Below are 26,852 nucleotides of genomic sequence, written 5' to 3'. Positions count from 1 at the left end.
ACAACAGACTAAGGCTATCACTTTTTAATAATCTGATTTACAAACCCGCCGACCCAAGTTTTTGCTAAAATGAAATAAAAATAAAAGAGATCATCAACTGTTTTATTTTCACTTGGCCCGCCGACCCGAAAAATTGGGAGCAAATAAAAATAAAATAAAATAACTTCTTGGAAAAATTAAATTAGCTTTACATAATCATTAAAAAACAACTCGCAGACTTCATTTCCGAGTATTAAACCTATATCACGGGTTTCCCTGGTGATTGGAAGCTGACATTCGGCTATCCATCGGCATTCTCTACAGCTTTGTGATCGCCGAGCTGCTACGGCGACGTCATTGTCGACAACCAACGGAAATTTCCGTACGACTCCGTTACACAGATAACATTGTAGCTTGTTGGCCGAAAAAACAAAGATGGTGGCACAGTTACAATTATAAATTTACATCAACTATACTGTACAGTTAAGTGCACCATGCAGGCAGTCTAGAGACGTTTGTTAACATATTGTCTCTTCTATTTGGTACATTTCACTTGGTGACTTTGGAGCTTGGTATCACGAGTAATTGAAACAACTGATCAATGGGATGCATGGCATTGCATTACATTTCAAACAAAACCAATCCACAATTCGTACAGTATTGAAGCAACTACAGAATGTTTAGGTTTCTTCTCAACTGAAAGATTTTCCAACTGATTGAATGTTTTTGAAAAAGTCATTTTTTGAAGACCACAAAAAAATCGGTCAATGGCGCTACCGGGAATTGAACATGGATCTACTGATTGCCATGTCATTTTCATGTAAATGTAACTGATTATAATTATTATATTGATCTATAATGTATTATTGTATATTTTAAAAATTAACCACAATGATAGTTTCCAGGCACGTAAGCTTTTGTTGTACAATGTATGTATATTAGTATAAACACTGACCATGATTCTTTGTATATGTACATATGTTTGTGTATAGGCCGATGGCCATGAGGAACAATAAATAAATATATATATATATATATATGCATGCATGTATATATAAAATGAGAATATATTATTTTTGCTGATAGCATTTAATGTTATATCCTCAGTATACCAGTGGAATCTTGTTTATATGTTGAAAAATGACAAAATGTATATGTTACAATGTTTATTCTAGTCAAAATACCAATAGTAAGGCTTTGGTACATCTCTTGTTATGACTACATACTATTCTAACATCATTTTAGCTTGTCTGAGTTAACATATTAACAAACACTAGTTTGTTTGTGAAGAATTTTTATTTTGCAAGCACATGTAGTAAGCTCTATAACATGTAATAAGAGATTAGTCTGTGGAAGGTGGACTTGTATATGAATTGTGCCAACAGTGCTGCAATCTGGACGTCAATATTTGTTTGAATAGGTTTAAAAACCGTTTACCATCTAGACAGTCAATTAAAATGTTTTTATGACTCAGTTAGTATGACAAGTACTTAACAATACACTTCAGATAATGCAGACCTTTTTGTCTCTTATTCAGCAGCTTTTTACCTAAATGCTGTGAAACTTTCTCAGTGTACAGTTTTCTGTTTCATTCTTTGTACACTAACATATCTGAAGTGAAGTAAAATACTTTACTCTGTATGTATTGAATGTGTGGTCAACATTTATGACCAATCTGTTGGTTGATATTGTAGACCACTTTGTGAGAACTTGATGTCATTATGTTCAGTTATTTCACAAAGTCTGTAGTTATACTGCTACAATACTTACAATATACAGTATAACCTCACTTTGCGACCACCCTGGGGACCCTTTACAACTGGTCTTATTATTGAGGTGGCCTAAATAACGACCTTAAATGAAAGAGCAAAATTTGGAAAATGGACTTGAACATTGTGTTCTTAATTTTAAGGTGGTCTTATTATTGAAGTGGTCTTTAAGGGAGGTTTTACTGTATCTGAAATAGCTGATGTTTGATGTCACCTTGAACTGCTACATAGAACATTAATTTTGAGTTGTTATGAATAAGAGAAAGTTTACCATTCACCATTGGTAAAAGTGCATTACAACCTAAGTAAAATCAAATAGCTTGAAATATTTGTTTGTCTGCTGTTTAATTTCATCTGAAATTTCATTCTTGTTTTACAAGTTCATGTTACAATAAGCCAAAACATGTTTATTCATTCAATTTATTTTGTACAATTCAATTGTTAATCCATTCCAAATCTTAATCTGGCTTCAATCTACAAGACTTGAAAATAAAGCATATATTGAGCAAATTTGTGTTTTGAAGTAAAATTATGGACACAAAACATGCATATACATGATATATAGCTCTATAAACAGGCATTTAGGGCTTAAAATGATATAAATGAAAAAAAAATATGCTCCCTCTCGGTACTTTTATTTTTATTCTTTTGTACTACTGCTCACTTTTTCAGCTTTTATTTTTATTTTTATTTCGCCCCCTCGACTCAACATTTTTGAAAAAAAATCTTGTAAATCAGATAATAAAAAAATGATGGGCTAACATTTGTAGAAAAAAACACACTACAATATCAAGAAATATCACAGTCAATCTTCACATCCCATCGAAAAAGCCATTTATTTTATCACTATTCTGTGTCCTTGTCGGCGTCGTCAATCTTCGCATTACTGACCATGCGGGCTAGACAGAGCGCCAAGAGACCCCCGATAAGCCCAGACCCCATGGACAGGAAGTTGAGCCCCCAGCCAAAAAACAGGTGCTCCAGCTCGAAGCCGATGTCATCCTTTACAACCGTAGCGTACAGCGCCGCGCTGGTGGCGTTCAAGGCAGCTGGAAGTCGTGCCATAGGGAAATCAATTAGTATTATTTGTATGTCTTAAATGGTTATTTTATAGACATTATTACTAGAATTTGGATGAAATGGAATCGGAAACATTTTTAATAAGGTTGCGTTAATTAATTTTCGTTTTAAATTCAGGAATTCATACAACAAATGATATGAAACGTAGTTTTCAATTAACAAGATAATACTAGCTATGCCTGACATTGTGTATCCATTGAGATCTGTCCCTTACCGGAAATGAATGCATGGATGGCTCCAACGATGAAGGCGGTCTTGATACTCTCGAGATGAGCGGCCCCGGACGCCTAAATGGCGATCCCAACGATACCTGAAGCGACCATCCGCAGCCACCGGATGACGATAACAACGGTTGAAGCTAGAACAAAAATGAAAAAAAGTTACTGTGTGTCCCAAAACAGTATGAAAGGGGCACAATATAGGTTGACGCCAATTTCTTTCTTTTTTAAATTTTAATGAATTATCATGTATGGTCAACGTGCATAATTATAGAAGCATCATGGTCAATGTATAATGTTTTGAAGTTCAACAAAACATTAATCTTTGTCAACATGAACTCTTTGAATACGTCCCTTTAAATGCCTGGTTTAAGCCTTCTATAAGTGAGCCCCCCCCCCACCCCCACCCCCACCCCGAAATCTTCGTATAGTACACAACCTCTGTGAATTGATCTCTTGCCTTGATCTCTTTTATCTGTGCTGTTTTGGAGGTTTTATTTTAGAAATGGACCCTAAATGGCCATGAGCCAATACACGAATACACAGGAAATTGCTCCCTACTGTGACACCAGTGCTATCAGCAGCAGATGCACAGCAGAGGATTATCATGCCAAACATTCCTTAAACTAGGCCTTTAATCTAAAAATGTCCATGTGAAAGGCAACCGTCCGCAATTCAAGCGATAAGTCGTGGGTCCGAACCCCACCGGACACACGTTCTCTTCGTCTAGCAAGAAGGGTAGCAGTTTTAGTATATCGTACCTTGGCAAAAAGATAACTGGAGTAAAACTAAAATCCTTAAATGCTTTTTAAAATGTTCTTAAGTATACTGAAACTTCAAGGCGACTATTGTACTTTACAGGTGACCGAATATTACTCTAAGAAGCTCCACAGATATTTCGAAATAATTCAGTTGTTATTTTGAAACTTTACGCGTGGGACAGTAAAAACATAGCGGAAATCAGAGAAATCAAAATTTGCTTAATGTATATCTTGTAACATAAGACCGTTATATTGATTTCTATTATTTTCGAACAATTATTCATGCTTCAAAATAATGACTTTAAACTTGCTCTCCAGTGAGAAATGTTCCTGTTTATAACCACTGATTTAAAATCCTTGAGTTTCCTTTATAAACAGGTTGTGGGCTTAGTAAAAGATTTAAAACAGCAACAAGAAAATAGTGTCTTATTCATTATTTTCCCCAGCAGCGGAGAGGGGGATACAGCCACGAAATCTATAACAACGGTAAGAAGATTGAGGGGGAGGGGGCGAGGGGTGCGGGGAGGGGGGTGGGGGTGCAGGGATTTTTGGCATGGGTATTTCGGGAACAGCCAGGGGATTTTAACAAACTACAAAAATACACCGGTTGTGTTGTTGGTGGGACACAACCAGAGCCAGGGGATTTTGGGCACAGCAAAGGAATAATGACGTATTACAAATAATACACTGGTTGTGTTGTTGGGCGGGGGGGGGGGGCACAGCCAGGGGATTTTGGGCACAGCAATGTAATAATGACGTATTACAAATAATACACTGGTTGTGTTGTTGGGCGGGGGGGGGGGGACACAGCCAGGGGATTTTGGGCACAGCAATGGAATAATGACTTACTACAAATAATACACTGGTTGTGTTGTTGGGCGGGGGGGGGGGACACAGCCAGGGGATTTTGGGCACAGTAATGGAATAATGACTTAATGACAAATAATACACTGGTTGTGTTGTTGGGTGGGGGGGGGGACACAGCCAGGGAATTTTGGGCACAGTAATGGAATAATGGCTTAATGACATATAATACACTGGTTGTGTTGTTGGGCGGGGGGCGGACACAGCCAGGGATTTTTGGGCACAGTAATGGAATAATGACTTAATGACAAACAATACACGGGTTGTGTTGTTGGGCGGGGGGGGGGGCACAGCCAGGGAATTTTGGGCACAGTAATGGAATAATGACTCAATGACAAATAATACACGGGTTGTGTTGTTGGGCGCGGCGTGGTGGGGGCACAGCAAGTGGATTCAGGCAAACTACAATAAATACACCGGATTTATTATTGGAGGCACAGCCAGGGGATTTCGGGAACATCCAGGGGATTAAGACAAACTACAATTAATACACCGGTTGTATTGTTTGGGGGCGTGGATACAGCCAGGTGATTTTGGGCTCAACCATGGGATTTCGGACACAACCAGGGCATTTCGGGCACATCCAGGGGATTTTTGGCACAGCAAGAGAATTAAGATAAACTACAAATAATACAAATGTTGTATTGTTTGGGGGCACAGCCAGTGTTTTTGGCACAGCCAGGTGATTTTGGGCACAGCAAGGGGATTTTGGCACAGCCAGGGGATTTTGGGCACAGCCAGGTGATTTTGGGCACAACCAAGGGATAAAAAACTACAAATAATACACCGGGTGTGCTGAATTTGTCGGGAAGTCACAGTCAGGGGAACAAGCTGGTATTAGTTTAGCCCAATTTTTTTTTTTTTTTACTTGGAATATGCAAATCTTTGCGTAAATATCTGTAATCCAGTGATAAAAGACTGCTGACAAAAATCAGATCGCATATGTTCATATTTCTGTTACAAAATTAAGGTTTTATATCTTAAACCGTAACTAACGGTGTAAAAAAAGCAATAAACACCATTTTGAACATCAATTTAACTATTGATTGCGATCTAATTTTTTATCAGCAGTCTTATATGACTGGTTTATATGCATTTTCGCATAAATAGCCTCGTTCCAAGACAAAAAATAAAAAAAGGTTGTCAAAACCTTCAATCTGTGAGAGTGCAGCTTTAATTAAGGTCAAACGAGCTAAACACGACAATGCATCAAATAAACATAAACCTATATCGTGCGCCTGTAAAGCTTTGTGCTTCTTTTCCTTTTAGAAAATATGCGTTTTTGTTTTTAGTTCCTGATTAAAGGGACTGCACAACAGATTGGCACCAAAAAAGTTTTTTCTGTAACGAATCTCAGGACAATACCTAATAGAATGTGTTACGCTTTGATATTATAATTGTAAAAAAAAATACCAAAATGTAAAAAAAAATGTGTCGGAGACCCGGTTCGAACCGTATCCACTGTCAACGGCTTACTCTAATTGGGTGACATAATTAAGCTATACACCTACCTCGGTAATATCACGTGATAACACCGACTAACCAATTACGCATAAGGAATGAATTCTACCTGGTAGACATACCCAGTAATCTTTTTTAATGGAAAAATACGAAATAACTGCTAAACTAAAATACATTGTAAACTATATGGTACTTCGGTTAGTAAGTTTTAATGCATTGTACACATCGATGCCAAGTTTATGTCAGTTTGCAACAATTTTCTTTTTTTTCCGCTATTTTATCATACGGAGTACAGCCCCTTTAATAATTGGTATTAACTGGACCTTATCTATTGCTTAACTTATTTAATCGCAATCTCTTCTAAGAATCACTCGAAAAACGGATAAGGTTCTCATCTGTTTTTATTATTTGTCTTACTTACGGAAATTAGAAGTGGTTTAATTAATACGATGTCTTTAAAACACTTTTCAAAACAATCAAAACCCATTACGTGAATCAGGAAGTATACATGAGTTTTGTCATTGACATTTACTTCGCTTGCATATCAAGAAGCAACAAACGACGGACAGAAGCGGGATGAAGAAAATTGGAATATGTTTGGCGGTAACTGCCTTGATCTTGAGCATAATCGCCTTGTCTCTTGCCAAGTGGGAGATTGTAATTAGAACGCGGACTTGGGAGAATTCGCAGAAGGGTCTGTGGAAAGTATGTGAGAAGGACACGTGTGTTGAACTGCCACAAACGAGTAAGTCAATTGTATAAGATATAATTATGTTGTCTTGTCTTGCATATTGTACGATTATAGTTAAATAAACTTTAACTTGGTAAATAAATAGTAAAAATTATCTTTGTTTATAGTCTTCATTCGACGCAAATATAACCTTAAGCGTATCATTTATGATGTAATTTATCACGTGGTATACACACACTGTTAAGGTTTTGTACCTGTCTTATAAACCAGTGGTGCTGAACTTTGTGCGAGGACTCATGTGCCTGGGGATGCTACTGCTCGTGGTAAATGTGGTCTGTCAAGGAATTGGCGCATTTGTCTCGGATCACGACGTGTTCTCGATTCTCTCATGTGGTTCAGCGTTCTTAGCAGGTATGAAACCAATGGCAACGGATTTTCAAACTAAAATTATTTTTTTTTAAAAATCAGAAAAATCTCATTATTCCAAACTAAATATAACAATGCCTAAAAAGTGAAAACAAAATTAATATTAAATTATTTTTTTTTCATTAATACGCACTTTTTACTGTCTATTTAAGAAATATAACACACCACTGAGGGCCAAAAGACATTATAAGGACCGGCTAGTCAGCCAACGAAGGTGTTTATGGACCGAGCGTAAGGTGAGGTCCATTTCACCTTCGGGGGCTGACAGACCGGTCCTTATAATGTCATATGGCCCGAAGTCGTGTGTTATATTCCTTAATATTATAGCGAACATTTCATATTACTTTTCAATATTTTGAAAGCGCTATTAGTGTATTTCATTGAACAAAGCAATTACAATTGTTCGCCGTTGTAAAAATCGCAAGTCGTTCTCACCATTTTTATGACGTCAGCGGTCCATATTATATGACGGACCGGCCAAAAATATGATATGGACAAATAAATAATGAAATGACGTGAAATCATCGAGTCGGCCAGTCAGGCCCCAAAGATGACTAAACCGTGGCGTTACCCGAAGTCCATATACAAATTGGGGGGCTGATTGGCCGGTTCTTATCATGACATATGACTCTCAATGGTCTGTTTTATTTATGATGGCATTTGCCGGGGCGTGTTTAAAATGAGCTATTTGTATCAAGAACAGGAACATAGAACATATTTATTATATTCGACATATTATAATGCACCAGTCAATTGTAACCACGCCCCCTCCCAGGTCCGGTGGTATACCGGGGATAGCCTGGGAAATGGGCCGTGTTTTTACATATCAGGTGGTCCCGCAGTGCAGAGTGACTGCGGTAGTGTTGTCTTCATGCCAAATAAAGCGGGAAATTGGCATTATCTAGGGTCCCTTGGGTGCGGGGGCATTTGGCGGGGAGTTTACCAGCAGATCGTCCCCGCAGGGCGGAGATTTTGCCCGGGCTTGGCTGGACCGAAAGTCAAAGTCCCCGCTATTCCCCGGACCTGGGGGGGGGGGGCGTGGTTACAAATGACTGGTTCATAACATCTAAGTCCACGTTTGAGTCTGGTGAACAGGGAAGTACAATAAAAATAACTCTCGAAGTCACGATGTTGCGCGCGAGTGTCTTGTGTTCTGGGTGGGCCGAAGTGTACGGAGAAAACCCACTTTTCCGGCTTGATGACCTCTGACTTATCTTCTATACGCCAAGTCTGCCCGGGAAGCGAGTTCGCTAACCGGACAACCAGTTCATACATTCGACATTGAATATTTTAGATATGTTTTTATTTTAATGATGCAATCTTTGGCCAAATTTCAACCTGATGGAATTTTGAAGACCAAATTTGGCCAAGGATTACATCATTAAAACGATGGCAAATCTAAAATATTAAACACGAGTATAAGCAGAAAAGGAATAAAACTTTATTTGCTAAGCAGTATTTTCATTTTTCTTTCAAAATGTTTTTTTTAGAAATTAACGCCACTTACTTGTTGCGACCCGTGGCGACCCATGTGAGAACCCCCTTTAAGTCACGTGATTTCTCACCCTGCTATGTAGATGGTGTACTTACGGATCTGGCCCGACATAAAGCCAAAATCATTTAATGCACCAAACACTTTAAATAATTAGTTAATTTGCAAACAGAAATAATGAATTTATTAAAAAAGGAACCATTAATTTCAGGAACGTTCCTGATGAGCGCATTCTCTGTGTATTGCGACAACATACTAGGCGCAGGTAGCTGGAAAGCGGGTTCGGGGTTCTACCTCACCATCGTCGCCTGGCTCCTGGCTTGGACCGCAAGCGCTACGGCTGGGTACCAGAAAATCAAGGCGTAGTCGGTCAACCCGGCCATATTCTAACCCGGAATAAGGGACTGCTATTTTTGTACAGTGGTTTATTATAAACACTGAGTTTTAGGTGCAGAATGAAAAAATCGCAATAAAATCAAAACCTTAACGAGTTCGTTAGCTTTTGTTCAATTTTGAGAATATTCGTATCGGGAATCAACAAAATGAACTATTCAAAATAAGTTTGGCCAGTACAAAATGTACGACTTTTAGTGTTGTTCTGATGTTGTTTGTTGTTGGTGGTGTTGTGGTTGTTGTTGTTGTGCGTCGGAGAAGGGCAGGAAAGCGCCAGGTACCTTGTCAATTATCAGGCTCACGCGGTTCAGGAATGAGAGACCGATACAGTATTGTTGTAGTAGATTGAAATCAATTTGAGTGCTATGGAAAGGACACACATGTTTGCATTGAGATACAGTCGAACCTTCTTGGCTCGAACTCTCAGGGACCAGCACAAATACCTCGAGGCTCGAAAAACTCGAGCCAAGCGGGAATGCTCACCTTAAGTTAAAAGAAATCGGTCCTTTACATCCAGTTCGAGCCAAAGAGGAATTAGAGCCAAGCGCGTTCGAGCCATTGTGGTTCGCCTAGAATGCACCAGATTGCACGATTGTTTTCAAATTTCCCAAGGACCCACCAAGTACAATTATTAATCCACATGAATAGAGGGCTAGCTTCGCCCCTGACTGTCAGCTCTCACAGTCAATGAATATAAACACGGAGACAAGGTTCGTTTTCGTTTAATGCTGAAAATAGTACAAAACAACAGGACAACAGGACAATTATAAACGATTCTTTTACTGATAAATGGGAGGAATCCTGTCAAATGAGTCACTGCCACCTACTCAATTGGACCCGCCAACATGACAAAAAACGTTAAGAAAGGCCTTCTAAATTATTTAAATACAACGAATTAATTTGTTGAAATATTTCGGCACTTGTAACTTGTGTACAAGTGATTAGGTCAATAGCAATTATAGCATACTAGTTTTCGCTAAAAATCAGACTGCCCGCTTTAAAGACGTAACATCACAATATCTGATATCATGTTTTATTCACCCTTATGTTCATGGGTGTAAATGGATTTCCAATATTCGGGGGAAAAAAATGTTTTATTTGATTATAATGAGCTTTGATGTATAAAAAAATGAGCACAAAAAAGAGCGTTGAGTAACAAAGGGAAACAACTTAAAGATAGGTGATTTAGAAACGTGACCTTTTTATTGCCCTTAGTTAAATGAACTAGTTGCTAAAGAATATTCGTTGATTCTTAAGTATATCTCTTCTTTTTCAAAAGAAAATTTATAAACAAAGAATTGAAACTGAAACTGGATTGGAACTGACAAATCACCGCCATAATAAATAACATACTGTAACAGCTTAAAATGATAATCGTCAGTATAAATTACCATCAAAATAACATAAATAAACGCAAGAACGAACAACAGACTAACATTTGGTAGAAAAAATATACTACAATATCAAGAAAATATCACAGTCAATCTTCACAACCCATCGACTAAGCCATTTATTTTATCTCTATTCTGTGTCCTTGTCGAGGTCGTCAACCTTCGCAGTACTGACCATGCGGGCTAGACAGAGCGCCAGGAGACCCCCGAGCAGCCCTGAAGCCATGGACAGGAAGTTGAGCCCCCAGCCAATAAACAGGTGCTCCAGCTGGAAACCGATATCATCCTTTACGACTGTAGCGTACAGCGCAGCGCTGGTGGCGTTCAAGGCAGCTGGAAGTCGTGCCATAGGGAAATCAATTAGTATTATTTGTATGTCTTAAAAGGTTATTTTATAGACATTATTACTAGAATTTGGATGAAATGGAATCGGAAACACTTTTAAATAGGGTTGCGTTAATCAATTTTCGTTTTACAATTAGGTATTCATATAACAAATGATTTGAAACGAAGTTTTCAATTAACTAGATCATACTAGATATGCCTGACATTGTATTTTCATTGGGATCTGTCCCTTACCGGAAATGAATGCATGGATGGCTCCAACGATGAAGGCGGTCTTGTTACTCTCGAGATGAGCGGCCCCGGACGCCAAAATGGCGATCCCTACGATACCTGAAGCGACCATCAGCAGCCACCGGATGACGATAACAACGGTGGAAGCTGGAACATAAATGCGAGATATGGAAAAAAGTTACTGTGTGTCCCAAAAGAGTAAAGTGACACTCTTATTCAAAATCAATACATTCACAAGTATAACAAACATAAAGTTTGACTGATAAACATTAAACTATTTACTAAATAATGCATTTATGGAAAATATTTACTACTGATAACAAGTGTATATCAGTGTATTTAAAAGCAGAAAGCGCACAAATATTAAATGATTGGTGAGTGCTAAATATTTACTGTGGTCTATTATAGTATCATAAGGCAGAAATACTGTGTTATATGCTCATTTCTTTTAAATTAAACTCGGTATTCTTCATAAGAACCATTGTTTTTGACATTTATTCGGTATTCTTCATAAGAACCATTATTTTGGCATTTATTCATCTTTTTGGAATAATAAAACAATATTTTAATTGATGTAAATCTTATTTAGGAGTAAGAGTGCGTCTTTAAATGGGCACAATGAAGGATGATGCAAAATTATTTTTTTTCAAGTTTTAATGCATTATCATGTTAACCTCACTTGACTTTTATGACACAAACCAAAAAAAGCATATGATTTTTAACGCATTATCATGTTAACCTCGCTTGACTTTTATGACACAAAACAAAAAAAGCATATGATTTTTAACGCATTATCATGTTAACCTCGCTTGACTTTTATGACACAAACCAAAAAAAGCATATGATTTTTAACGCATTATCATGTTAACCTCACTTGACTTTTATGACACAAACCAAAAAAAGCATATGATTTTTAACGCATTATCATGTTAACCTCACTTGACTTTTATGACACAAACCAAAAAAAGCATATGATTTTTAACGCATTATCATGTTAACCTCACTTGACTTTTATAACACAAAACAAAAAAAAGCATATGATTTTTAACGCATTATCATGTTAATCTCGCTTGACTTTTATGACACAAACCAAAAAAAGCATATGATTTTTAACGCATTATCATGTTAACCCCACTTGACTTTTATGATACAAACCAAAAGAAAAGCATATGATTTTTAACGCATTATCATGTTAATCTCGCTTGACTTTTATGACACAAACCAAAAAAAGCATATGATTTTTAACGCATTATCATGTTAACCTCACTTGACTTTTATGACACAAACCAAAAAAAGAATATGATTTTTAACGCATTATCATGTTAATCTCGCTTGACTTTTATGACACAAAACAAAAAAGCATATGATATTTGACGCATTATCATGTTAACCTCACTTGACTTTTATGATACAAACCAAAAAAAGCATATGATTTTTAACGCATTATCATGTTAACCTCACTTGACTTTTATGATACAAACCAAAAAAGCATATGATTTTTAAAGCATTATCATGTTAATCTCGCTTGACTTTTATGACACAAAACAAAAAAGCATATGATTTTTAACGCATTATCATGTTAACCTCACTTGACTTTTATGACACAAACCAAAAAAGCATATGATTTTTAACGCATTATCATGTTAACCTCACTTGACTTTTATGATACAAACCAAAAAAAGCATATGATTTTTAAAGCATTATCATGTTAATCTCGCTTGACTTTTATGACACAAAACAAAAAAAGCATATGATTTTTAACGCATTATCATGTTAACCTCACTTGACTTTTATGACACAAACCAAAAAAAGCATATGATTTTTAACGCATTATCATGTTAACCTCACTTGACTTTTATGACACAAACCAAAAAAAGCATATGATTTTTAACGCATTATCATGTTAACCTCACTTAACTTTTATGACACAAAACAAAAAAAGCATATGATTTTAAAGCATTATCATGTTAATCTCGCTTGACTTTTATGACACAAACCAAAAAAAGCATATGATTTTTGACGCATTATCATGTTAATCTCACTTGACTTTTATGACACAAAACAAAAAAAGCATATGATTTTTAACGCATTATCATGTTAACCTCGCTTGACTTTTATGACACAAACCAAAAAAGCATATGATTTTTAACGCATTATCATGTTAATCTCGCTTGACTTTTATGACACAAACCAAAAAAAGCATATGATTTTTAACGCATTATCATGTTAATCTCGCTTGACTTTTATGACACAAACCAAAAAAAGCATATGATTTTTAACGCATTATCATGTTAATCTCGCTTGACTTTTATGACACAAACCAAAAAAAGCATATGATTTTTAACGCATTATCATGTTAACCTCACTTGACTTTTATGACACAAACCAAAAAAAGCATATGATTTTTAACGCATTATCATGTTAACCTCACTTGACTTTTATGACACAAAACAAAAAAAGCATATGATTTTTAACGCATTATCATGTTAATCTCCCTTGACTTTTATGACACAAAACAAAAAAGGATATGATTTTTAACGCATTATCATGTTAACCTCACTTGACTTTTATGACACAAAACAAAAAAAAGCATATGATTTTTAACGCATTATCATGTTAATCTCCCTTGACTTTTATGACACAAAACAAAAAAGCATATGATTTTTAACGCATTATCATGTTAATCTCGCTTGACTTTTATGACACAAACCAAAAAAAAGCATATGATTTTTAACGCATTATCATGTTAACCTCACTTGACTTTTATGACACAAAACAAAAAAAACATATGATTTTTAACGCATTATCATGTGAATCTCAACTGACTTTTATGATAAGCACCGAAAAAAAAACATATGATATAGTTACAGATAAAAAAATATGAGCCTCTATTAAAAAGCCACAAATTCCCCTCTTAAAAAGCGTCATGCAGTTTTCGGTCAACGGGCCTATAGAATCATCATGGTACATGTACAATTTTGTGAAGTTCAACAAAAACATAATCTTTGTCAACATGAACTTTGTGAGTAAGTCCCTTTAAGGATAAAAATGTCCAGTGGAAAAGCCACGATCCGCTTTATATGCGATAAGCCGGGGGGTCCGAACCCCACCGGACACACGATCTCTTCGTCTAGCAATAAGGGTAGCCGTTTTAGTGTCTACCTTGGCAAAAAGATAACTGGAGTAAAACTAAAATCCTTAAATGATTTTTAAAATGTTCTTAAGTATACTGAAACTTCAACGCGACTATTGTACTTTACAGGTCACCGAATATTACTCTAAGAAGCTTATACAGCCACAGATATTTCGAAATAATTCAGTTGTTATTTTGAAACTTAACGCGTTGGACAGTAAAACATAGCGGAAATCAAAGAAATCAAAATTTGCTTAATGTATTTCTTGTAACATAAGATAATTATATTGATTTCTATTATTTTCGAACAACTATTCATGTTTCAAAATACTGACTTTTAAACTTGCTCTCCAGTGAGAAATGTTCCTGTTTATAACCACTGATTTAAAATCCTTCAGTTTCCTAAATAAACAGGCTGTGGGCTTAGTAAATGATTTAAAACAACAACAAGAAAATAGTGTCGTATTCATTATTTTCCCCAGCAGCGGAGAGGGGGATATAGCCACGAAATGTAGACCAACGGCAAGAAGTTTGAGGGGGGAAGGGGGGTGCGGGGAGGGGGGTGCAGGGATTTTGGGCAAAGTCTAGGGATTTCGGGAACAGCCAGGGGATTTAAACAAAATACAAAAATACACCTGTTGTGTTGTTGGCGGGGGAACAACCAGAGCCAGGGGACTTTAGGCACAGAAATGGAATAATGGAGTATTACAAAAAATACACTGGTTGTGTTGTTGGGCGGGGGGACACAGCCAGGGGATTTTGGGCACAGCAATGGAATAATGACGTATTACAAATAATACACTGGTTGTGTTGTTGGGCGGGGGGACACAGCCAGGGGATTTGGGGAACAGCAATGGAATAATGACGTGTTACAAATAATACACTGGTTGTGTTGTTGGGCGGGGGGACACATTCAAGGGATTTTGGGCACAGCAATGGAATAATGACGTATTACAAATAATACACTGGTTGTGTTGTTGGGCGGGGGGACACAGCCAGGGGATTTTGGGCACAGCAATGGAATAATGACGTATTACAAATAATACACTGGTTGTGTTGTTGGGCGGGGGGACACAGCCAGGGGATATTGGGCACAGCAATGGAATAATGACTTACTACAAATAATACACTGGTTGTGTTGTTGGGCCGGGGGGACACCGGCAGGGGATTTTGGGCACAGCAATGGAATAATTACTTAATGACAAATAATACACGGGTTGTGTTGTTGGGCGTGTGGGGGTGGGGGCACATCCAGGGGATTAAGACAAACGTAAATTACTACACCGGTTGTGTTGTATGGGGGAGTGGACACAGCCAGTGGATTTTGGTCTCAACCAGGGAATTTTGGGCACAACCATTGCATTTCGGGTACAGCCAGGGGATTTGTGGCACAGCAATAGAAATCGAACAATAGGAGCAGGGAAAATGTCAAAATCCCAGAGGTGGGAGGTGTTCAAGCAGGGGAAAGCAGTGATACATGCACAAAATACGCTGCAAGTTTATGTTTTCGCTTACCGTCATTCCCAACGCAATAAGAGTTGGTGTTGCCGAGATACTCTACGTCCGTACAAGCCTTCCACAGTCCCTCACGTATCGTAGTCTTGACGTTATCCGAGCCGTTAACGCCCACCGTCTCTACCGCGGCCCCCTTGTACCAGTAGGGCAAACCAAGGGCGATTAGGTTTGTGATAAGGGCTATTACCTTAAGGGTCACGCAAAGCCGGCCCAGACACTTTGTCATACAACTCATTGTCAAAGTTTTGCTTGTTATTCTTTGTTAAAGCAATATCTTGAGAAACTTGTCACACTTTTTGAACAGCTTATTCAACTTGTCACACTTTTTGAACCGCTTTTTGAACTAGCACCTTATTAGGTTAATAAATCCGTATTCCCTTCCCAGTGTGTCACCAGATTTCATATACGGTTCCTTTACTCTCTTTTTTTTCTCTACATAATTGTTAATAATTAACTTATTTGATAATATCCCGTCTTAAATTTATCCAAGTTTTAACCACATAGATTAAAGAACTTATTTAAATATTGTATCCGTATTATTGTTAAACGAGTTTAAATTTATCATCATAATAATATTCGTACGAGTACTTTCCACCCAGTTAGTTTCGTGTTTCGTTGTTATAAATATAGTGGCAATATTTACAAAAGGTATATACAGCACTGAAAGGTCATGTATGCTTATTTCTTAGCTTTTACAATACGATCGTTCGATCCACTAAGTAATCTGACTACAAGAATTAAAAAGAGTTTATAATGGAAAAATGAGAATGATATTGATTATTAATAAGGTGAGAGGAAGGCAGCTTAGAAGAACCTGCATTTTCATTCTTTAACTATAACGTGTCCGGCAATATTACTTTAAGCCCGTAGAGGCAACGTCTGTATTCATATTTAATTATGTCATGTAAAGAATCAGGTATAAATTCCGCTGCCTTCCGGGGGGAGATTAATTCATGAGGCATTTAAGTGAATATTAGCTGTCCGACTGAGTGAACAATTGTGAAAAATTGTTGCTGTTGCGTTTTTTTTAAGTTGAATTTAAAGACAATTAGTGGTTAGCGTTATATTTTGTCCAATAAAAAGGCGATATTAAGTTTTCCAATACATTTACTTCACAAAATCAGCCGTCAGCCGTTATTGTTTTTAATCATATGAAACGGTATACAAAAAGAGTGGCTGGTCAAGATAGTGGGTAGTTTACGCAACATTATGTAGACCGCTTAAGAACTTAAAGATTGTTTAGATGTATTTACACAAAATAAATGGTAATACGACTGACAATCTTTAATTAGTACCTAGCAATGATTATAACATTAAGGGAAAAGGCAGAATTAGTGTTTCATGTTAAAACAGTTGATAACAGATAGAGGTCAGTCAAAATCTTCGTTGTTGAAAATCCGAAAAATAAAATCAGCAAGTTGAAAACTGTACACTTCAGACCCCAATTTCTCGAAACTTCTTAAGTCTCTTATAACAGGATTAAGCTAAACTCACTATTTTTGTCTTCCGATATTTTGCGTTTTATACACTCCTTTAAATGTTTTAATACTTATCGTTTATGGAATTATCATTACGATTATCACAATAAACCAATTTTCATTTAGAAAAATTCACTATTAGTATGTATTTTGGCTAATTGAAGTAAGCAACTTAAGCCTGTTACGCTTAAGGAGTTTCGAGAAATTGGGGCCAGGAGCTTAATGAATAAAAAACGTTATTAATTAGATCGTTGTTAACTATAATACGTGAATATTCGATAATGCACTTTTATACAGTACAGCTGAATCAGTTTTCTCAAATCGTCAATACTACAGATCACAAGTGCATCCATTAAACTTACGAGGTGTGTTAATATTACGAAGTTAACAACAATGGCGTTAACAACGTTGTTAACTTTAACAAATTTCAGAACAATCGGCCAAATATCTCAAATTAGCATTTTAAGTTTTGTTCTAATTAACAGTTTGCGCGTCTTTAAGGGGACTCGCTCATGTTTTGACATAATTTTTTCCTGATGCATCTGAAAACACTTATATATAATTATTTAACTCTTGATACCAAAGTTGCAGGAAAAAATACATTTGAAGTATCAAATATCTGGTTAAAGTGATGTGTGTGACCACGCCAGTAGAGTCAATGGAAATTAGAAAACTGACATCAAAATGGCACACCAACAATTACTCATTCACAAACACATAAAAACCCTTAACATTCAAGCCTGTTGTTGAATCGCGTTACTAACGCTGCTCAAAATCGTGTACTTCAAAGGCAATATTTTAGCATACATGTATATCAATAGTCATTGAAAGATTACAGCCGTCAAAATCTTTGTTTTAACACTCCCAATGATTTCCTACACTTTATCTCGTTATACAAAAAAGTGCGTTTTACAAAAACATCAGCGAGCCCTTTCAAACCCCTCTTATAGATGTTCCGTACAGAAATTGCGAACACGAGTGGTGGTCAGTGTTTATTTTTACATATTAAATAAATACAAGAGCAATACATTTGAACAAAAACAGGCGATGGTGACGATGGATGTTTTCACGGAATGGCAACTGCGCTGTAAAACAAAATTATGGAATAGTTGTTATAATTGTAAATACAAACAAAATGTTATATCAGTAATGTACCAGCCAGTTGTAACCATCCCCCAAGGTCCATGGAATAGCGGGGACTTTGACTTGCGGTCCAGCCAAGCCCGGGTAAGATCCCCGTCCTGCGGGAACGAACTGCTGGTAAAATCCCCTACATTTCCCAAGCTATTCCCCGGTATACCACGGACCTGGGCGGGGGGGGGGGGGGGTGAAGGGGACGTGGTTACAATTGGTTACAATTGATTGATACATATGTATAGCTTGAATTGAAGACATAGATTTAGAAAAAGAATTGTAAAGGTCACGTGACTGATATAAGTCAGTATTGTTGATATGGTTAGTAAAATAAAAAAGAATCAAAAAAGGAAACTTCAAAAAAAGATAATTTATGTACATGTAATTGTACAATTGCACGAGGAACTGTTACTTACAGTACATGTGGTTTTTATTTGCTGAACATTGTTTTAACGAACTCTGAAACAGAAAAAAGTGATAGACAATTATACCGTATTGGATACAGAATTGTTCATATCGTCTCGACCTTTGCAAATATTCTTCTTTACCATTCAGAGCTTCTCGGCAATTTTTATCGAAAACAACCACGAATGTATATGGACGGTTAACAATGTCAGAAATCGGTACACTTTAACTACGCTGCAAGTAGATCGCGTAGTAATTTCAACTTAGCAGTTAACCTTATGACTTAACTATTGGAATACTTAAGTATTAATGCAATAATTCACTTCGCTGGCAATCAATTTAATCTGAGATTTTCAAATACAAGCCAAAACACTACATTTAAATAATTATATAATTCAAAATTTTACGAACTACTTCTACTGATGTACCGGCATACATCTGAGGTTGTTTTCGATAAAAATGGCCGAGGAGTTCCATTAGAAGTAATGGACAATACCGTATTGGACATACATTTGTTCAAAACGTCTCGATCTTTGCAAATATTCTACTGTACAACCGATCATCCCATTGCAGCCGTCCTAATCCGACCCATGTGAACACATATTGACCAATGTTAATGTTAAGAACTATAAGTCCATGTTGAAATCAGAATTACAAGCATACCCAAATAATTAACCATTCCGCTGCCGTCCTGGTCCGCCTCCCGAATCATCTCATCCACCTCCTCGTCCGTCAGCTTCTCCCCCATGTTTGTCATCACGTGACGTAACTCTGCTGAGCTTATCATTCCTACAAAACGAAGTGTTCTCCCTTGAGTTGTTATAACGACGAAGATTGAGTTAAACAAAATTAATCCAATAATATATAAATGAAGGCAGGAATATTTGCTCTTTAGTGTCTCTTCTGACGATTTAAAGGCTTTTTATTTTATTGTATACAATCAATTCTCGCTATATCGAAGTCGTTGAGACCTCGGGAAATACTTCAAGAAAACGTAAAAGTAATATATCGGAAATACAAAAAAGTGTATAACTTAACCAAAAAAAAAAGTTCGACATAACCAGAACATCGAGATAACAGAGTCTGGCATTGCGAGTTTCGATTGTATATTAATATCCGAGAAAGACGTTAATAGCGTAAGCCAAAATGCAACATTAAAGACTTAAAACAGTCGAAATTGATTAAGGGGCTGGAACACAAGGTCCTTTTATCACATTTGAACTTTTTCATTTGGATTAAGGGGCTGGAGACAAACGCAGTATCCCCCCACCTCGTTAAGCCCCATGGGTGACCTATTCAATATGCAATGTAAGTTTATCTTAGGGTCATGCATCATTGCCGTCATTCATTCTATCGGTCAGTTAATAACAAGTTATCCGATTAGCTATATCGTTCTTAGATCCGATAAAAACCAATATTTGATACTACAAAAATATCCATGAAGAAGACTCGGGACTCCTCTTTAATATTGTTAGAATGTCCATCATGGAAATACCTCGTTTAAATACTTCTCGATTCCATGTAGTAAGCATATGTATACAATCTAAATAACGCACAAACACCCTACCCTGTCCGTCTTTGTCGAATACTCGGAAAGCCTCGTTTAAATCCTCTTCCGACTCCGGCTCCTTCATTTTCGTCGCCATTAGCTTCAGAAAATCCTCAAAGGTGATTACTGAAAATGTAAGTAGGGAAACCGCTTTAAATCGGACAAATGTATTACCAAGGACAGTTCGACAACAACTTAAACACGTAGGACGAAGGACAGCTGTTTATAAACTTCTCATTCTTTGCATAATATACAAAATTGAGGAACACCTCATCACATAACAGCAGTCAAAACCCTGTAATCAGATTGTCTGTACATAAACTTAAGGCAAGCCATCCGTCATCAGAATACCTAGAAAAGTAAATGCATTTTAGATGAAAACATCGAGATTATTTCCATGTTTTTATTTATTTTGATTAACCATATAATTATTTTTGCATCGATTTTTGAATACCACCGTAATGAAGCTCTTATTTTGATATGGTATCTAAAACAGGAGTAATAAATAAACAGTACTATGATTATACAGCAATTTTATTAATTTGCTTCGCAAAAAACATTTTGTCTATTCAATCGAACCCCGTTGGCTCGAACTCGCTTGGCTCGAATCATCGATGGCTTAAACTAGATGTAAAGAATCGATTTCGTTATACTGAAAGTAAACATTCCAGCTTGGCTCGAATTTACCGAGGCTCGAGGTATTTTCACCGGTCCCTGGGAGCTCAAGCCACCGGATTCGACTCTATAAAAAGGCTCTCGGTGAAAATTTTAAAAATATTCAAACTAAACATTTTTTAAATTGTAAATGAAATTTCCCAGAAGTATTTGTTTGGATTAATGATGGATTGGTTACCTTTACTCGTTGTGACATTCTTGTCAACAAATGTGATCAGCCAAAGGATTTTTGGCCTGAAACCACTTTTGGGGCGAAAATGAGATATGAGTAATTTCTGACAGTCCTATTCTTTAGAATAAAAACACTGAAGACAAAATTTAAAATTTCCTATTTTTAACGAAATTATGGCAAATACTAGAAGGGCACTTGTTTCAGAAACAGCTGGAAATTTGTTATTGAACATTGAAAAAAAATCAATGCAACACAATATAGGTTTACTTAAGTAACAATAAATGAAATCGGTCACGGAACTTGGCCTACTCACTGTCTGATTCCAGTTCCATCTTTATCTCATCTAGATCAGATATGGATGGGTTCTCACCCAGGGCTCTCATCACGGTACCCAGCTCCTTGGAGTCTATGGTACCCTCCCCCGCCTTGTCGTAGAGGCTGAACGCCTCCTTAAACTCTGCGAGACAAAACACATAACATAAATTATATTCGTTTGAAGCTCAGTTGTGCTAATAATTTGATTCTGGTCCAGGATTCTCTTCACCGTACACAACTACTGGGGTCCGTGCCATGTCCTAAAGCTAAACGCATCCTTGACGTATGATTCTGTAACCACGACATAATTGGATAATCGTTTCTAGCTTAGCTGTCATAATTATTGGATTCTGGTCAATGGCTCGCAAAAGCGAACAACGCTTATTAAAATATATTGCTTCCTCAATCGCTTTGTGGTAAAGACTTAAGGCCTCCATGAACTTTAAGAGATCCAAAACCTTATGATACATTTTTCTCCAGCTTTTTTATTGTCTCTTTCAATGTTTCCGATACAAACAAAAATAATGAAGTCTATCGCATCCGTACTTTGTGGTACAGACTGAAGGCCTCCTTGATCTCTAAGAGAAACAAAACATTATACATTTTTCTTCAGCTCAGCTATTGTCTCTTTCAATGGTTCCGACAATTTATTTAATGAGGTTGATCGAATTCTCAATCGCTTTGTGGTACAGACTTAAGGCCACATTGAACTCTAAGAGATACAATACATTATTATATTTTTCTTTAGTTCCGCTTCTGTCTCCTTCAAAGGTTCCGATAAAAACATAAGTGATTTAAGTTTTGAATTATTAACTGTTGACTCCACTCTAAAACTAGACGGATTCTGACCTAGTGCTCTCAACGCTGTGACCAGTACCTTAGAACCAAACGCGCTTTCCCCGGATTGGCATAAAGCCACGTTATCCTCAATGCAAATGAAACAGTGTTGACTGTTTATTATAGTTTCTTCTAGTTAAAATAACGACGGGTACTGGCGTTTGATTCTTATATTTCTGTCCAGTTCCTTTGAATTTATAGCCTGGGCATCGACTTTGAGGGAGAGAGAAAAAATGGTTTAGATTTAAAAGTTCCTTCCAGCCTGATTATGACATGGCAATGACCAAGTGCTTTTAACATTGACCATTATGGTTGGAACCTTCGCTCGATTCTTTTGTCATAATGGCTAAAGGTATTCCTTTATAACACTCTAAGACATAAGCCAGGTATTTATTTAGTCTATAGTATCCTCAAACTAAACTATGGCTGGGTTCCGGCCAAAGGCGTCTATTACGAAACCACATTTCAATTTGTTTAGATTGGTCTCAAAGACAAAGTCAGATTAATATCAAAGAACTTTTTTCATTAAAACAGGATGCAGATGAAAATATTGAATCATGGATTGAACATTTATTTGTTGACTAGTAAAACCCGTGTTACTGCAATCTACGACCAATCAAATATAAGTATTCAGGCCCATGCCTCATTCGGAAATCCTCGGTCATCTTCCATTAAAAACAACGTACCACGGATGTATGCCGGTACATCAGTAGAAGTAGTTCGTACAATTTTAAATAATACTAGTTAGTTAATTGAAGTGTTTATTCGTCATGGGATGAATGCGAAAAGGTTCTAAGTGACATTAAATAAAGAAGAAGATAGAACCTTTTCGCTTTCACCCCTCGAGTCGTGTTTTTTGTATAAAAAAACTTGTGTAGTTAATTATTGCTTAAATAATTGAGATTCCCGAGACTAAAGTCATTAAAATGTACTGCTTAATTTAAATTTCTACGTGATCTACTTTAAGTGTAGTTAAATATAGAATATTTCTGATATTATAAATCGTCAATATACATCCGAGGTTGTTTGTTATGGAAAATGACCGAGCAGTTCCGAATGGCTCATGCCTTTACCAATAGGATAGACAGACGGATACAATCATTTCTTATCATTTACAGTGTGTGTATGCCACGTGATAAATTTCGTAATAATTGCTACGTTTATTTAAATCAAAGATAACTTTTCTTTTACTACACCATTTTATATGAAACAAAGGTCAGTCTATGCCGCTTAAACAGCCACGCCTTCGTTTTATTACCGGAGTTTGATAAGGTGATTAGTTTCATCAAACACTTCGACAGACCTGTTTCCAAAGTAATGTTTTGACAGTGTCCGTCAGACGGCCGTATTATGAAAAGGTTTGTCGAAGTGCTTTAAGAAACTACACTCTCAATCAACCGCTGGTAAAAGACCGAAGGCGGGGCTCCGTAAGCGTCGTAGACTGCGTTATGTTTTCCATTTAAAATGGTGAATAAATAGGAAAGTTATCTTTGTTTAAAGTCTTCATTCGGAGCAAAATATTGCCTTCCGACGTAGCATTTATGACGCAATTTATCACGTGGTATACACACACTGGTTAATGACATCCAATAATCCGTCAAGCTGACCAAAAACCGACCAAATTTCCATTTTGTAACGCATACAACCGGCTATCAATTTAGATAATAAATGGCTTTATCATTTGACTTATTTAGAAGCACACACTATGTCGCATGCGCACTGGTTCATACAAAGACCTTCGCGTGGCATTTCGCACTGAACACTAGAAACAAATGTTGTGCTAAAATAAATAGTGAATGCAAACCGAATACAGGCGTTTCATGGAACACAAGTGTACATAATTGCACGAGTACATTTCAAGGAACACTTTGATGCCCATCAATAATTTATTTCCGTATTTTCGGTTTTATCTAACCTATTAGATTGTCTAAGTACAATTATTTTATAAGTATTAAAACATGTTGCTGTTTATGTTTTAGATTAAACAACGTTTGTGTTTTGATCTGAATGCAGAGTATGCATAACACTTGTAAGCGAACGTTTATAATCATGTGTGACTCAAAAATGCGTTTTCTAAAGATGTTAATGGCAAACAATACCTTTTTAAAAACGAATTTTTAAATATTGGTGACATTTTTCAATGGTCAAATTAGTTATATACCAAAGTACATCACGGCTGATATGTTAGCCAGAAATATACATTTAATTTACTTTTATATACAGTCGAAGCCCGTTGGCTCGAACTACCAGGGACCGGCGGAAACATCTCGAACCTCGTAGACTTCGATCCAATCGGGAATGCTAACATTCACTGTTAAGAAATCGGTATTTTTTTATCCAGATCGAGCCTACAAGGAAATCGAGCCAAGCGAGTTCGAGCCAACGGGGTTTGACTGTATACCTGAATTTGCATGTTGGGGAAAATTCGCTTACCATATATACTTTGCATAACATTGTAAGTGTCGAGTTTGACATATGTAAGCCATCATAAGTTCTCAACAGATGTTGAGCATAACTATTCCTACCTGCTATTTGCTCTTCTGTGAAGGAATCCACCTGCAATGTATTGAAATAACAAACATGATGATCATACCTATGATAACAAGTGGTGCGAAAACAGGTGCATGTAATGATTTAATTTTGAGTCGTTAAATTTTTAATAGCAAGGAACCCAAAAAATAGATACATTTTGGCTATCACAGGAACGTGACAAATGCCCCCAATTGGGTCTTTGGTATAGCCATTTTTATATGATGTTACTAATAAAATGATTGTTGATTGTAGTAAAGCAACTGAATTTTGAAGCGATAAAGTACAAGGAACACAGAATTAGAGGCATTTTTGCTGTCACAGGAACTTGACAAATGCCCCCAATTGGGTCTTTGGTATATCCATTGGTATATAAAGTAGCTAATAAAACGGTTGATTAAAATCTAATTGATTGATTGAATTAAGCAACTGGCCCCAATTTCTCGAAACGTCTTAAGTCCCTTATAACAGGATTAAGCTAATCTCACTATTTTTGTTATTCTATAAAATGTGCTATATTTACTTCTTCAAGAAATTTTAGAAATTATGTAGGAATAATCTGTATGATTATCAGAATAAACCATTTTTCATTTACCAAAAAAACATTTTCAGTATGCATTTTGGCTAATTGAAATAAGCGACTAAAGCCTGTTAAGCTTAAGAAGTTTCGAGAAATTGGGGCCCGGTCTACGATTCTGGGGAGTTCGATAAGGCCATACCAAATTGTTTCTATGTTTAGCTTGTCCGCGGACGGATATGTATTGGGGTTACCCGATCGAAACTTAACATTTCATATTATCAACGATCGTGTGGATTATTTTCACCTTCCTGTTACTAAAATTCCGACTACAGAACGCAAGTGTAAACAACATGCTTCATACTGTTGTTGTTGAGTTGTTATAGGTCTGCCCGCGCCCTATAAAGGCTGCATTATGGCTTGACCACGTCATGCTTCATACTGTGTGCTAGTATTCTTGGCATTTGATGTAAGAAAAATATGCATTCTGCGTGATTCCCATGATTAACACACTTAATTACTGGTTTTATTTTAAACTCATTTTGCAAAGGAAATCAATCAATTGAGAATGGGCCAGAATGGACTAAGGAGGCTCTGGTGTCGTATATGCGTATACAAGCACATATTCGAAAACATAGGGTGATGGAATTAATCTTTAAGGATGCATTCAAACTCTTACCAGATTAGATTTACCACAATAAATACAAATGTTAAAATATATCATAAAGGATGAATATATGTCGAAACAATGGTTCTTATGAAGGATAGCGAGTTTATTTTAAAAGAAAGGTGTGGAAAAAAACGGTAGTTATACCTTATGAAAGGATGAGATAATAAATCACAGTAAATCTTTTAGCACACACCAATCATTTAATACTTTTGCGTTTTCAGCAATTTAATACACGGTTACACTCTTATTATCAGTAATTGATAGTTTTCGTAAGTGTATTATTGAGTAAGTAGCTAAAGGTTTATAACTCAAAATTTATGTTTGTTATACATATGTATGTATTGATTTGGAATAAGATTGTCACTTTAAAAATAAAATATAAACACAAAAAAACAATAATTAAAGTACAAAATATTAAAAAATAAATATGCAGAAAAATATATCAAATAACATACCATTTTTGCTATATAATCTCTCTGAACATGTGTTTACGATTATAAATCATAAGAAAACCACAATTCAGTCAAACTGGAGCTTTAAGTTTTGTACTTATCAATGACAAATATACGATTGATGGGGACAATTTGTATGCGGGTACAATGATTTCAATAGAGATCGGATCTGCACCTTTGTTTCGGCACGTTGTATCAGGCCTTAATGAAATATGAGACCGGTGGAGATTTGATAAATTTTGGATCGAAAGAAACAAAAAAAGATTTCAATGAACATGTGCATTGTGATATGATACCAATAATTGTATACGGATCTGACTCACGGTTGAAAAATAACCAAGCATATCCTTTGATGGTTATAATAAACTAT

General features: G+C 36.4%; 3 protein-coding genes and 1 pseudogene across 3 annotated transcripts; 1 reads left to right on the top strand and 3 right to left on the bottom strand.

Annotated features, from left to right (window-relative positions):
* Nucleotides 1-2,594: 2,594 nt before the first annotated feature.
* Nucleotides 2,595-4,362, bottom strand: LOC128208539 (uncharacterized; annotated as a pseudogene).
* Nucleotides 4,363-6,655: 2,293 nt separating this feature from the next.
* LOC128207200 (uncharacterized) lies at nucleotides 6,656-9,228 on the top strand. The gene is made up of 3 exons (XM_052909997.1): nucleotides 6,656-6,877; nucleotides 7,094-7,234; nucleotides 8,953-9,228. Exons 1-3 carry the CDS (start codon nucleotides 6,709-6,711, stop codon nucleotides 9,105-9,107), a joined length of 465 nt encoding a protein of 154 aa, XP_052765957.1. The 5' UTR covers nucleotides 6,656-6,708; the 3' UTR covers nucleotides 9,108-9,228.
* Nucleotides 9,229-9,840: 612 nt separating this feature from the next.
* Nucleotides 9,841-16,385, bottom strand: LOC128207199 (uncharacterized). Its single transcript, XM_052909995.1, has 3 exons — nucleotides 15,750-16,385; nucleotides 11,105-11,248; nucleotides 9,841-10,858 (listed from the first exon to the last, which is right to left on the bottom strand). Exons 1-3 carry the CDS (start codon nucleotides 15,982-15,984, stop codon nucleotides 10,656-10,658), a joined length of 582 nt encoding a protein of 193 aa, XP_052765955.1. The 5' UTR covers nucleotides 15,985-16,385; the 3' UTR covers nucleotides 9,841-10,655.
* A 1,714-nt stretch (nucleotides 16,386-18,099) lies between these two features.
* Nucleotides 18,100-26,576, bottom strand: LOC128207204 (calmodulin-like). Its single transcript, XM_052910001.1, has 7 exons — nucleotides 26,486-26,576; nucleotides 24,840-24,870; nucleotides 21,476-21,619; nucleotides 20,334-20,441; nucleotides 19,430-19,555; nucleotides 18,778-18,820; nucleotides 18,100-18,312 (listed from the first exon to the last, which is right to left on the bottom strand). The coding sequence occupies exons 1-6, from the start codon at nucleotides 26,486-26,488 to the stop codon at nucleotides 18,792-18,794; spliced, it is 441 nt and encodes a 146-aa protein (XP_052765961.1). The 5' UTR covers nucleotides 26,489-26,576; the 3' UTR covers nucleotides 18,100-18,312; nucleotides 18,778-18,791.
* Between the last annotated feature and the right edge of the window lie 276 nt (nucleotides 26,577-26,852).

Source organism: Mya arenaria, chromosome 11 (genome assembly GCF_026914265.1).
Source record: "Mya arenaria isolate MELC-2E11 chromosome 11, ASM2691426v1".
Lineage (NCBI taxonomy): Eukaryota > Metazoa > Mollusca > Bivalvia > Myida > Myidae > Mya > Mya arenaria.
The sequence above is the reverse complement of the archived record's forward strand: the minus strand, read 5'-3'. Positions and strand labels throughout refer to the sequence as shown.